Source organism: Gouania willdenowi, chromosome 3, assembly GCF_900634775.1.
Source record: "Gouania willdenowi chromosome 3, fGouWil2.1, whole genome shotgun sequence".
Lineage (NCBI taxonomy): Eukaryota > Metazoa > Chordata > Actinopteri > Blenniiformes > Gobiesocidae > Gouania > Gouania willdenowi.
Window position 1 is genome coordinate 30,600,923 of NC_041046.1, and position 15,005 is coordinate 30,615,927.

At 37.7% G+C, this 15,005-nt stretch overlaps 1 protein-coding gene across 2 annotated transcripts in view; it reads left to right on the plus strand.

The window, feature by feature from the left end:
* Positions 1-2,949: 2,949 nt before the first annotated feature.
* Positions 2,950-15,005, plus strand: part of furina (furin (paired basic amino acid cleaving enzyme) a) — an 88,988-nt gene continuing 76,932 nt past the window's right edge. Inside the window, exons 1-2 of one of the 2 annotated variants that reach the window (XM_028475918.1) lie at positions 2,950-3,152; positions 10,991-11,309. In XM_028475918.1, coding sequence (XP_028331719.1) covers positions 11,100-11,309 — 210 coding nt within the window. In that variant the 5' untranslated portion in view covers positions 2,950-3,152; positions 10,991-11,099. Of the gene's footprint in view, positions 3,153-7,431; positions 7,523-10,990; positions 11,310-15,005 lie in introns of those variants that run through there. The other variant, XM_028475926.1, reaches the window with a different exon arrangement.

The window sequence follows — 15,005 nt, forward strand, 5'->3', positions numbered from 1 at the left end:
TCCGAAATGTCCGTGAGGAAGTTCTGTGCCCAACACCAGCTAAAGCGAAAAGGATATGTTTCGGATGCACAGTTGGAAGCAGCGATCTTCTAATGCCGAACTGCCGTTAGCATAGCCATTAGCGTCGGATGAAAGTACACTTCCGGTTCATGTACTTTGGCAAATTGGTAATGGGGAAAATTAATAAAGGTGTTCGTTTTTCATTTTCTGTACCGAAGCAAAAGAGCGTGAATTAGAAAAACAAGGCGTTTTCCGTTTTTTCATTTTGGTTTTGGAAACAAATGAAATGAAAAACGAATGATAACGGATTAGGCTGGCCCGACTTGCTGTTTGTTGATTTATGCGACAGTGCTGCAGCGCTTGTGGCCACTAGGGGTGCTTGACGTGAAAGCTACAGGTCTAGCGCCCCTAGTGGCCAAAATTTATACGGTGTTGCTTTAAGTAATAGTTTCACGTTTAGTGCAAGCCTCTATGACTTCTGCATTTTTTCCATGCTGCAGACAAGACTTTAAAACTCACCGTGTTTTGATAGGATACAACTCCTCCATTCACTGTCATACAAGAGACAGAACTGTAACGTTACTGCCCCCCAGGACACATTTTCAACTTAATCAAGCAGGATACACATTAATAGACAACCCTTCTACATCTCTGCCATTCCAAAGGGTCAGCCTACACACTTTTGGATGGATAATCTCAATGTTTCCCCCCTAGATAATACAATGAGTATCATAAAACACAACATGCATGGGTCGACACAGTTGCCCTTTGGGGTTTACTGCCGGAATGACAAACGGGGTCTATGAGGAAACGCGCCAACGATCATGCAGCCTCTTCATGTTGGTTATAGACAGGATGACAGATGACAGAAGAAAGGAGTCCTTGTTGACAATGATTTTAGCAGATTTAATTTGCATCTGCAATGTATGAGGAAGCAGACGGAGGAGAAATCTATATTCTATAGAGAAGAGGAATGAGAAAAGTAGGCCAATGAAATGTAGTGTAGCTGGATGAAGAAGAGACAGGTGAAAAAGTCAAGACACAAGATTTAAAGGTGACAAATGTTGGCGCTTTAAATAACCAGGCAATGGAAAGTGATGTAGTGAGTGCAAACAGGGGATGGGTGTAGGTGAGTCTCAGAGGTGATACGAGGCTGGCAGCCACACAGAAAGGAAAGATTTATAAGAGGGAAGACTTGCTCTTGTCCAGTTCAAATTAAAAACATTGGTTCTGTCTAAGAAACAAGAGGCAGAGGTAGAGGTAATGGTGCAGTGAGGAAGGTGGTGAAGTTTTCTTTTGAAGGAAGCAAAATTTGAGGAATTTAGTAGGAATTTACATGTTGACAAGTTTTTGTATTAAATGTAAACATCTTTAATTGTTTATTGTCACTGAAACCTTGTGTCAAATGTTTTTAAGTGTAGCAGATTCAGGGTATGGGTTGTGAAAAGTTTTGGGTAAAGTGAATTTTTTTGGGCAAAAAATATTACATTTTTGTTAAATTGTGCAAATGTTGCATGTTTTAGGGTTAGTTAAAAGACGTTAGTGGCTAGTAAAATAGGTACATGATGATTTTCTGTGAAATAAAATGAAAAGGAAACAATTGCATGTATTAGGAGAAATGAAATGTGGCATGTTGAAACGTAAACATTTCCTAAAAAAAGTCAAGAAAAACTCAATAATTTGCAATTCACAATTAATTTTTTTTGTGTTCTAGTTAGAAATGAATAAACACATTTCATTATGTAATTTTTTTGTAAGAAATACTGTATACAGTGTTACAGTGTTAAACTAATATATTGCCCATACCCTAAAGTGCTGTGTATATTGCACATGTATCCTGAAGTGCTAAATGGTGACCCCTGCAGTGGGATGTTCCTCTTTTGTTATTTTACCCTCTTTATTCCAGTTAAGGTTTAATGAAATGGTTCAAGGCTAGTAAGGATGGAAGCTTGAGATTGTTTGCACATTTGCAGATGAGATGTTGAATTTATTGTAAACCAAGGCCCAGAAAAAGGGTGTTAGAAAATTAGAGGTTTTGTTTTATAGTGGAGAAAGATACACACAGGGTTGGTGTTTGATTTGGAGAGGTAAATAATATGGTATTAAAGAAAATTTTCAGGTGTTTTCACCTAAAAGAAAAAACCCCAAAGGCGACATGTTGATGGACAGAGAGACTGGAACAGCAGAGCAGGGCCGGCCTTCCCGCCAGTCAAGCCAGGCGCCACCTAGGGTGCCATCTGCTGGAGGGGCACAAATTTGCACCCCCCCAAAAAATATAAAGGTAAAATAAATGACAAACACGCCCTTTACAATCACTGTACATGTTTTATTTTAATTAAATTCTAATATTAAAATTCTGTAACTATGCTGATCTTCTGCCCATATTTATGCATATTTATATTTATTTGATTTGAATTATTGTTCTATTCTACATAATTCTTTTGTGGTTTTTTGCACATTGTGCTCTTTGGTTTTAAGATTTTTTGTCACTGACTCGTAAAACCAAACAGGAAAGTAGAAACCTTTGTATTTTATTTTAACTTTTGATTGCAGTGTTTTGGATTTTGCGCCGTTGTTCTTGTTGTTCCCTCAGGACATTTGGACTATACGTTATATTGTATTATAGTGTATCATTTTATTTAAAAAAATAATTTTTTGTCTAAGGTTTGTTGTGTTGCAGAATTTCACTGATTTGTCTTGATATTTAAAATAAATAATAATGTGTACACACTGTGTATAGACAAAAAAAAAACAACAACAAAAAACTTCATTTGTATTCATTTATTTGGGGAGGGGAAGTCAACTCTTGCCTTGGGCACCGAATGACCTAAAGCTGGCCCTGCAGCAGAGACATGCGAGTCACGGGGTCGTGCTTTGGGTGTAGAGCCTCCATCCGCCGGTAGGTGGCGGTGTAGCAGCGCTGCTGCTCGGTCAGTAGGTATTCCTCAGACTTTCTCGGCTCGAGCCGCGGCTGTGACGTATTTCCTGGGGCTTCACGGACTGTGAGCGCAGCGCCGAGAGATATCATGACTATTTATAACCAGCCGTTCTCCCTTATCAATTCCTCCACCGTGTGGCCGTTTCGTCGACGGTTGTAGAGCCGCCGTGAGAGACAGCGAGCAGCCGTCCGAGCAGGATGTGAGAGGAAGCTGGTAAGTTGAGCTGTGCTAAGTTTTCATCTGCTTTAGCTCGGCTTGGACTTGGTTTGTGGTCGGAGAGTTTTCCCGACCACTCTCATTCTGTACTACCGAGACCCTGTGACCCAGCAGTGGGACCACTAGAGCCGTTTGTTGTCCTGTAATTGTATTATTATTATGATTATTGTTGTTAATGATGTTGTTGTTGTGGAGAGATAGTAAAGAGAGGATCTCTCTCTCTCTCACATGCCGAGCTCACGTCGACTGTGCCGCGTCCGTTCCTGTGGCTGTGGTCACACCGAGGGGAACCCGATGTGATCCAGTGGGTTTTACGGTGTTTCTGGTGGGTTGTAGTAAATATCATAGATGTAGTGATATGCGTGCTGGGGTGCCATGTTGGCAGTTATCACGGTATCGGACGTGTTTTTGTCTCCTCGGCTCCGTGAGCCACGATGTGCCTGCGTGTCGTGGATTGGACCTGGGAGGTGAGTCAGCTGAGCCAGCTCACACGCGTTAAAGTGTGTGAAAGGTGCACTCGCACTTCAAGGCCTGATCCAGGACAATTTATACTTGATCCGGGATCAGCTTCAGTCTGAATCCATGCGCGATGAAGCAGTGACAGTAAACACACAGACAGAGATAGAGCGTCAAAGCCATGAGGCTGATCAACTGTTGCTGAAAAGGTGAAGCCAGCGTTACTCCATCCATCCATCCATCTATCCATTCTTATGTACATATTAAGTCTGTTCACCCAAAGCTCAGGATTATCTTTGTTTACAGAACTGGAAGTATTTAAGTGAAAGTGTAAATCAGATACCAAACATCAACAAGTCTATGGGGGTTGCATGAGTTGTAATGACAGAATAGATATGAATTATCAAGTTACATGCTGTGTTGTCTAGTACTTTCTGCTATTAGTCTTTTATTTAGCAGAGCTTCTGTAATATGCACGCACTGTTGTTAAAAAAGTTGATAGTGATAATGTCTTGTGTGGAGTTTAGAGATTGGGGTGAAAAAATAATAAATAAAAAAAAAAACTGAAATTACTGAATTGTTTTAAAGTATAATTTGTTTTTCAATTCCAAAATATTGCTGAGGCACTCAGAGGCAATCTTCAAAAAGCCTTTATTAAGGTTAGGGCTATAGAAACATTAAAAACCTGTCCTACGCATTTCAGCCGACATGGCCTTTGTCATGGCAGGAATATATATATATATATATATATAATTCGTTTTTATTGGTTTTAAAGTTATTTTTCAGGGTTTTATAATTTGTTTTTTATTTATTATTTTCAATACCAGAATCTTTGAATGTTTAGGTTAATTTAGTGGTTATTTTACACTTTGAAATATATTTTGCACGAAAGCCTCCTACAATCGCATGCGCACTAATAGCGTAGTAATTATTTACATGTATACGTACAATATTTTGGTACTTTAATTTTACCTTAATTTTTCCTACTATGATGAACTCTAATTCTAACCCTAAAAATTAAAGGAAAGATTATTACCTTTTTTCAAAATGACGGACGCGCATGCGGAGTTCGCCAGGTGTGCATGCCCACTGTCTACCGTAGGAAACTTTCACGGTAGGTTTATTCTACACTACACCAGAACTCAGACAAATCTGACTATTGTTCCGGCACTTCCTGTGTGCATGCGCAGTTTCATCACTGCCGGACCTGTTTCAACACGTCACAATAGCCGAGTGGTCTAAGGCGCTAGACTTAAAGATTACTCCTTCCGCCGATGTGGGTTCGAATCTTACTTCTGACATTTTTTTTTTCATTTCAACATATTTAACAAGGCAAATTCCAGTTTTAAAAATACATAATTTTTCATGACACAACATTGAGCACCCAAATATTACAGCTAAACATTTAAATCTGTGCAGCTCGATGCATGCAGTAACATGCTCATGGTGGGAAAAACACTCTTGGGTTGCACATTCCTCTTAATATAAGCCTTTTTTGTGTACAGTGTGAGTAGCCTCACCCTCTCAACAACCATTATTTTCCATAATAAGCCTCTTACATATTTCTGACGGTTTGAAAAAAAAGACAAACTTAGCAAGATTTGCCCATGTTGTAGAGAATGTTACAAAAGAGTGTGCATGATGCATAGTTGCTGACATTGTTGTAGGAAGTCTGGAGAAGCAGTTAGATGACAACACTGATGTTGAGCAAATGTTTGTGGAGAAAAAGGGATGTTTAAATAAGACTTGTATGCAAAATGTCTTTTTAAAGACAGCTTGCATCTTTAAAAGCGTAAATCTGTTGCTCATGGAAAATGAGAGAGCGGAGATTGGTTTCACCTGCTTTGATAAAGTAATGTATTTGAGAATATTAAACCACAAATATTGGCTGGGTTTGTTAAACAAGAGAAAGTAGGAGATGTGCATTCCTCGGAGATGAATTAATATTGACTGAAACCAGCAGATGGAGGAAAACTGGTGGCGGAATACATTTTTATGTTACATTGTTTTAAACTTTACTGCTTTTGTTTGTATCTGCTCCATTCACACAATATTAACTCTACCATCATTACGTTTCATTGACAGTGGTCATTAATCTGTCACACATTTTTGTGTCCAAAGGTTTTATGAAAAAAATCCATTAATACTATTTTGTGTCATAGCTGTAATTAAAAGAATTTAAAAAAAATCAATGTCTGTTGTTGTTCTTCAATTCGTCAAACACTTTAGATGACACATAAATACACAAGGATTTCCAGTCTATGTATTATTAATCACTTTGTGGGCTCACGGCGAGAAGGTAGGGCTGCACGATTCTGGCCAAAATGATGATCACGATTATTTGGATGAATAATTTAATCACGATTATTCATCCATTTAGGGAAAACATCTGTGTTTTTATTGAGCTACTTTTTACCAAACAATGTATGAGCAGTTTATAGTGCAAAAGAAAAGCTTTAAGCAAGAATAAGGATAAATACTGACATGTACTCAATAATTTTAAATTTACCATGGGCTAACTATATATATATATATATATATATATATATATATATACTGTTGCAGAGTGCAACTCCTTGAAAATAAGTTCAGTGTATAAAGAAAAGTTAAAAACATTAGGCTTACTAACTACAGGGGTTGAGAAAGTGCCTGATTAGATGCAGCAGAGCCCAGTTTTTAAATGGATAAATCACCGACAATCAGGTTAATTTAATCGTGAAGGTTAAAATCATAATCACAATCAAAACTTGATTAATTGTGCAGCCTTACTAGAAGGTCATGGGTTTGAGCCCCAATGGTCACAATTTCTCCTTGAGGAGTTTTTACGTGGGCTCTCTGGTTTTCTTCTCTTGACTAAAAGCATGTTTTTTGGTTTATTAAGGTTTCTAAATTTACAATAGGTGTTAATGATTGTTGATCTCAGATCTACACCCCCTTCCACCCCTTTCTGATAGGACAAGCAGATTTAAAACATCCCATAATTAATTGAAATGGATTTCCTCATGGTTTTAGAAAACTGTTTTTGCAATAACCTGTTATTGGAGCATTAGTACCTATCTAATCTTTGTTGGCATCCAATTTATTTGATTTTCATTCTTTTGTTGACGCGTTTCGATTTTTTTCTGTGCACAGAGATGAGTTTTCTCAATTTTAAAAAAAAAAATGGTTTATCTTTCAATTTTGCTGAGAATGGTGACACTTTTCTTGTAGTTGATTGTATTTCTCAATTAACATCATTATTGTTTAAAATTATCCTGTGATCTTTTTGCCATGCTTACAGCTGGTTATTTGCCTATTTGAGTTCCTTTTACAAAACCATTGACTTTTTCTTTTCTTTTTTTTTTTTTTTAGAAAAAGTGTCACAATATGCAAACTTGCCATAATTGCTCAATGTGGACGAAAGGTCATTTTGGCTGAACGTGTCCAATTTCATTTTTGCCTCATTAGTGTAAGCAAAAAATACTAATGAGGTGTAAAGAGTTTGCTTTTATGATTGCCCTGATGAAATTGGTAATAAGATTGCTGATATAGTTTGGATTTAATGATACTTAGCTGTTTATACTATGGCACTTTTTATGGTTTAATAACCCCTGGCATCACATCCTGACATATGGTTTCGTTTGCTATGTTAACACCAACGACTTCTCATGAAGTAGCTTCACCTTTTCTTTTCTTTCTTTTTTTCTTCTTTTTTCTAGGGAGCTATAAAGTTTCTAGCTGGGTGTTGAGCCACGGTGTGTGCGTGTGTGTGGTTTCCATGCTGACGTAAAAGAAACTGAGTGGTTGAGCACCCTGATGAGGTCACAGGCATCTGTGCTTTAAAGTCAGTGTGTGTGCGGGGCTGGGACTCAAACCAAGCCTTGGCAGCAATCACGCTCTGTTTACCTGTGGCATCAGAGGACAGAATTTGAGTGAGTCATGCCACCAGACTTTTTTTTCTGTAGCTTCTCTGTCTGCGGGACTTTGATTTTACTCAATATATTATGGTAACGTTGGTTTAGGTAGCCATGGTTAAACTGATATCTGGTCTGAGGTAATTTTAATGTAATTTCAATTGTTTTTGAACGGTGTATTGCAAAAGAGTGGACTCTTATCTTTGTTGGTTGAGAATTTGTTCCGACTTTTTGGTTGGGACTACACGCTAAAGTAGAAAAGGGAAGGAAACACTTTTCTTTCAAGTATTTATTTCGCAAACGGCTTTACAGATTTTTAGAATTCAGTTTGTTAACTTTAAATTGTTATATTTAGTCTTTGTTTAGGGTTTTATGAAATCAGCAGGAAGCTTTGAAGCACCTGACACAGATTAGCAGAGTTCTCGTCTTGCCGGCCCACCGCCAGGCCGACCCGTTTCCCTGCTGTTGGCTAATTATGCGTTTACTTGTCACCTCACACCACACATAGACCTTTGCTGTCAAATTGCCTTCACAGGATGTAGCTGATAAAAGGAACATTCCTGATCAGATTTCACCTGACAAAGAGATTTTTTTTTTTGCTACAAAGAGTCTCACGTTTGTTTCTTTTCTAAAGGGTTTGCGGCTGAAATGCAGCTGAGCAAACATGACTGGATTAAGGGCAATAAAGCTGAATGAAAGCAACATAAAGCTAAAGAAAATCACATTAGTGCAGGTGATCGAAGCTAACATTGTCGCTGTCGTCTGTGTTTGAAGCAGGGGAATGAAGTTGGACTGTTAAGTGATAGCACAGAATGCAACAAGACAAGGCAATAATTGAGTGAACCTGTAAAACCAGTGGGGATTATATTATCAGCTTTCAACATCCTTATGAGAAGAGTTGGTTGTCCACAGAAAGGCTGGTTATCTTGGAAATTTAGATAGTTATCATTTTCTAAATGAATGTAAATTAGTTAGAGAACTGGTTTTAAATATTAAATATAGTTTGAATGATAACATTTTATCAAAACCCCAGCCTGCATTTTTATGTTTTGAACAAACACCGATGTGAACATAACTCTATAAGGATTAGTGGTGCGATTATTTAAGAAAAACTGATAGTGATGCCCCGTGCAACACTTGAAAATGTTTTTTTTTTTTGCTATGCAGCAATTAGTAATCTTTTTTATATATATGTTTGTCATTGGTAGAGTGGGTCGTCCAGTAATCGAAGGGTTGGGGGTTCGAATCCCACGCTCTATCCGAGTCATTGTTGTTGTGTCCTTGGGCAAGGCACTCTACCCACATTGCCTTGTAGGAATGGGTTTGAATTGTGCATGAATGTTGGTGGTGGTCAGAGGGGCCGTAGGTGCGAAATGGCAACCTCGCCTCTGCCCCAGGGCAGCTGTGGCTACATTGTAGCTTACCACCACCAATTTGACTGTTTGAGTGACTGGTGTGAATGAATATTGGTTTCTGTAATGTGCTTTGAGTCTCCTTGAATAAAGCGCTATATAAATCCAAGCCATTATTATTATTAGTATATATAAAACATATTATTTGTACACATTATCTACAGCTATTGAACATTTTTTTGTTTTGTTTTAAAAGTACCCCAGTGTGTACTGGCATATTGATAATAACTGTAATAGTAATAATAATAACAGAGATAATGACAATACATTATATTAATCATAAGCAGCAGCCAAGAGTCTCCGATACGCATAGTCTATAAGATGATGAACAGTGTGTAGGTTAAATACAACAAGTGTTCCTAGAAACGGAATAAAAGCACAGAGTAACAGTTTAAAATCCCAAACGATTGTAAAATTAGTACAATTCCAATAGACCTTTATAAAGTTGTATCAAACGGTGTGAATTTTGGCAGCGGTTTTAGATATTGTCTGAGTAGTGGTCTTGAGAGGAAATAGTATAATAGTTTTTGTCACATTCAGTTGACAAAAAGTAAATTCTTTTTATTCCTAATTTTAGTAAACTTTTGTTAAGTTTGATTGTCCATCCTAATGTTAAATAAGTCTTTCTTTTTTAACTTAAGACTTGATACTGTGAAGGATGATACATATAAAATATTAAATATGAACAATTAATCAAAAATACTTAAACAATATAAAAACTTTAAATTATGATATGGAACAGGGATCAGTAATCCCAGTTGGTTACCTTTTCATATTTATTTTCTGTTTTTCGAAAACTTCCACATGAACACATGTAGGAGTGTGACGATATCTCGATATGGCGATATATCGCAATATTTTTTTCGCTAAGTATCGATTTTTTTTTTCCGATTTAAGATTTATTCTTTTATTTTCAAGCCTTTACTGCTTTTTCACTAAAATGTGCAGGTAGGGCTTCACAGAAATGTTATCACTGTTTGTTGAAGCAATCAATATATTGTTTACTGGAATATTGCACTATAATGGTGTCACTGGTAAGAAAGACCCTGTTTTTTGTTTACAGAAAGCACTATTGGAGATACTTACTCGTTTACATTGGTATGTTGACACTTATTTACAGAAATGTTGCACTAAAATAGTGTCACTGTTCATAGGACACTTTTTCAATTTATTGTCTTTCAGAGATATAAAATAAAAAAATTATTTTTTTCACTTACATAACATAAACACTTTGACATTTTTGTAAGGCTTTGTTTATATATCGTACCTGCACGCTTTTGTTAGTTTATTATATCACTGAAGATCATACAAAAAAACGAGCGATGTTTTGACAGTTGACTAGAATTCTGTCGACATGCACACGGTTAACCTTTTACACACCAACATATTAAATGCACGGTAGTTGTAAGAATGTCATATTTTATCATTCTGACATTTATACATGTATTTTTAAGCTATTGTTAAACAGTTTATAGCTCTTTTGTTAATATTTTGATTGGACTGCATTTCCAAGCATCCAAGCTCTGCCTTTGCTGCTTTCTCACCATTTCCTTTGAAAGCTCTGTGTTCCACACTTAAATTTGGTGCCTGGCCACTGGATCCGTTTGGGCCTTTGTCATCTTTACTCACTGTACTCTGGGGGAGAATATCAAACAACTGTTCATGGTAAATGCTAAAACTCAGAGGCAGAAGAGCTGCTCTTCTTATTCGCTGCAGAGGAAAGCAGATTCATCTTTTATTTAATGTTCTTTGTTTCTGTGACACTTGGTTGCAATACGCTTTACAGATAGTGCGACATCTCACGCTAGTCTTATTCCTTTGTTCGTGTTTCTATTTTTAACCCCACCCAGTAGAGAATGCTATGAACAAATATCTAAGGAGGTAAGTGTAGTTTGGTTTGTCCATGACTTTTGAGGGATGCAGGATAATACATTTGTGGTTATTATTGTGATTTGTGTCACAGCTTTAAGGTCAACACACCGACTAACGAACAATATCCATGTAAAAACTCAATTGTAATTTGGAATCTTTTCCAAGTTATAATGTCATTTTTTGTCTTCTTTGTTTCTTTCAGTTGAGTTGTGACCCTGTCTTTGTCTCTCCGTGCACCTGCATGCTCTGCGAGCAGCCCGGCTCGTCGGAGAGGCGCTGTGCTGAGTGATTGTGCTGCACGAGAAGAACCCATGGCTTCTGGCCTCCCATCTCCCTCCATAGGCCGTAGGCTCAGGCTGCTCGAGTTGCTACTCGTGCCTCTGTTGTTAGTGCTGGTTTTTGGGCTGGAGCCAGTGCTTTGTCAGAAGGTTTACACCAACACATGGGCTGTCCACATACCCGGAGGTCGGGAGCAAGCCGATCAAATTGCTGCTAAACACGGTTTCATCAACTACGGACATGTAAGTGGCCACATCTCTTCATTTTTCTTTTACATTTTTTATATGCAATTTAATGAGTTAAAAATAAGGACAACGAGCCAAGATGAGGAGATTCTTTGAGGAAAACCTTAAAATAAGATTATTATTATTTTTTCTAAAGGCTTTTCAACAAAGGTAAACTCAGTCCTGTTACTTTGTGTTTTTTTGTTTTGTTAAAAGTGCACATCTAAAAAAAGAAAAAAAATCTCCTAACTCGGTTCCTGACTCTTCATATGCTTCTTTGTCTAAGAATGACGTCACGCTTCATTTGAGAAACTTCTGTCTTGTTCTTGACAATCTCTGTGCATATTGATGTTTTATTTCTGATTCAAATGTGAGTTGTTTTCCCACATTCAGAATTAATTTTTCATGGAGTTGTTACCATCGGAGTTAGTGACATACACATTAAACCTTATTTTTCTCTATTGGTTCTGTTATTTCCTGATTTTCCTTTTGTTCACAAGCAGTAGGCAGGGACTTGCATTTTGTTATGCACTCTCCATAGCGATAGTTGTTTAGCGGAGGTGGCTGTAGAGTGAGCAGGTTCTTTCAAAGCAGTGCTCAGACCCCACTGTCAGAACAAGTTTGTTTCCCTTCCAGCTTGTTTGCTGCCTTTTCTCTAGATTCTTTGAATTCTATACTTGAATCAGGTGATGAACCAGTTGTGACAGCATTCACAAGAAGCATTGTGCAACCATGTTAAAATCAAAGACTACAAAGCCTGCTCAGTCATCTCAGAATCATAATTCACAGGGATTTTAATGAGGAAATGAAAAAACGCATAGGACAGTAAAGATGGAATGAAACTTCTTCAACAATCTCTCAACATTGAGTTGTAGTCAAAAGCCACATTAATGTTTGGAGAATCAATTTAAAGCGTGTCTGTTTTATTCGCTTTTATCTTGATCCCTAAGGACAAAAACATCAAAAACATCAGATAAGAAGTTCTTGCTTTAATTATGAACGTGCAGTGCTTAGTTTCTAGAAAGAGTTGCTCAGAGTTTTCTCATGTTTGTACAGCAGTAATTTGCTACCGTTGCTAAAATACCATCACTGTTTTGCTTAGATTATCAAATTGGTCAACATTTTTCATTTCACAGCTTTTGCGATTAATTACGTGTCAAACTTGAGGCCTGGGGGCCAAATCCAGCCCTTTGGAGCATCCAATTTGGCCCGCATGAGAGAAAACTTAAATCATTGTGTACATTTCCAACAATAGGATAGCTCAGTTGTAGATATCTCAGTTCTCCAAAACACACAAACTCAAATGAAAAATGTGAGCCCTGCAAATATTGTAGTTTCATTGTCATTTTTTAAACTCTCAATTTTTCCAAAATTCTGCCATTTGAATCAAATAATTCCACAAAATCTCCCCAAATTAAATAAAAATGTCAAATAATCAAGGAAATTTAAATTGAAACTCATGCAGGGAGTAGTATCTGTAACTTATTGCTTGGATGTGGTCGGCGTTTTACATATTTTACACATCATTTATACTTGGAAGTGCAAACAACTAGAGCACATTAGGGTTGAAATTACTTGTTTGCTCTGCAGGCTTCTCGCCAGCACTGTTGAGCATAGGGGCCCCCGACATTGTAATTTTGCTGCCTTACGGCGCAATGGAGCCCGCTACTTTCAGTTTTCAGCAACGTAGGGAGGATTTTCTGTTATTTTTCCTTTTTTAATTGGTACCGTCGTAATAATTGTTGCACGCTTGGACACAAAAGGTACTTCCATGTGTGCGCGGGTTGTTTTAGCTCTTTATTTGCATAACCGAGAAACACATTCATCAGCCACACAGTTTATTTATCACAGGCGATGTGCTTGGACGCTCCCGTCTTTACCTGAGGACCCCTGCAGCCCTTTAGTTGCGCCCGATGCTGCCTACATGCAATGCGTCCTCTGCTTACGTAACCGTAATCACCATGCACGTTTTTAAGCTCCGACGAGTGCGGACAGTCCGGACTCTGCTGTGCGCTGAGGCTCAAACTTTTACCGTGGCCTGGAAGGGTCCGGTGACGAAGGCATCCCTCCGCACCTAAGTCGCTGCTTACATTGCTGAGCCCTCTCCGCTCTCCGGCGGGCATGGAGCCCCCTCACCCTCGGCACGGACTGTCCTCAGTGCGCCCCGACACGGGAACTGGACCACGACAGTTGGCGCGAGGGGTCGTGGCAATGTTGACCACCCACCAGACCCGTCTAGAAACAGGAACTGCTGTGTTACTGCAGAGCAGAGCACAGTGAACATGTTGACCAGCTCCTTTTCTTACACAATAATTTGAAAGTGAAGACGATGAGTAGCTGCACATTTGTCTCAGTACTCAGTCCCTGGTATTAATAATACCTTGTGTTCGTTTATCCATCCACTTTTTATTTAAAAACCCAAATTCCACAATTGTTATGAGACCTGATGTATGTTTTTAAAGCTGCTTTGATTGTGCACAGCAAAATGTTTAGATTGTTGTGGGATTTATGCTGCTCATTTAAGTTTTGTTCGGAATTCTTTATTTTTACTGAATAAGCTTTTGTGTTAGATCAGATTGAATTAGCTGAACAAGCTAATATTTTAGATATTTATTTATGTATGTATGTATGTATATATATATATATATATATATATATATATATATATATATATATATATATATATATTGTAATATGATTACTGTTGGATTTGGTGCTTCATATATTCCTACTGTCGTTACAGGGAATGTTATTTGAGCTCTGAATCCCAGCATGGAGAGTGAGGAGTAATCCTACGCTCTGATTTCTTTTAACTGTGTTCTGGCCCTGAAAAACTAGGAGGTCAGACAAAGTACTTATAGCCAGTTTCTGATATAACCGCGCTGTGGGGGATAGCTGGTATGTGGCTCCTTAAAACCTTTTCGTATTGATTTTAGTATTTTAAAAAATGTAAATGGTGAAAGATTACCAAGTTGGATGGATGAATTAACGTTGTCACATTGTTTATGACTACAGTTAGCAAAACAGATGCAATGTGAAATGATTTGTGTGCTAACTAAAATGTGGATTGATATTACCCATTGTAAGTATGCTACCCATCAATAACAAGGGGCATCTTGTCTCATTATAACATGTGGTTAGTACAGCAACTGTCATGTGCTGTCAGTTTTCATCCTTATCTTTGTTTTCACGTGCACAGTTTTCACTTCAGTTACTGAAGATAAGAATATCAGCTTTTGAATTCTTTGAGGCAGGTTGCTAATTAGAAGCTTTTGACAATGACATGTTGTTTTGTCAATGTTAATGATGTGAAGGAAGTGGTGGAAAAAGTTACCATTAAGACTGACCTGTTTTTGCAGTACTGTTTTCCTTATGTTTTGTATGGTAAACTCTGTAAAAGCGAAAAACAACACGAGAAAACAATGACAATAGTATTTTATTGGGACTATATTTTACATTTATAATCATTAAGGTAGCAAAATGAAATTATAAATGCACCATTGACATGTAGAATGGGACTGTTCATGTCATCTTAAAGCTGCTACCCCCAATCATTTTAGTTATTAGATAAAATTGTTGTGTGCGTCATAGATCAATAAATTAAGCATCATTTACTCCAAAAAGAAAGGAAAAAGGCTTTCTCAGTGAGAACATGGCACTGTTATTTAAAACCATAGGAGTTTGTGACATAAGGCAGTCATATTTGTCAAGTCC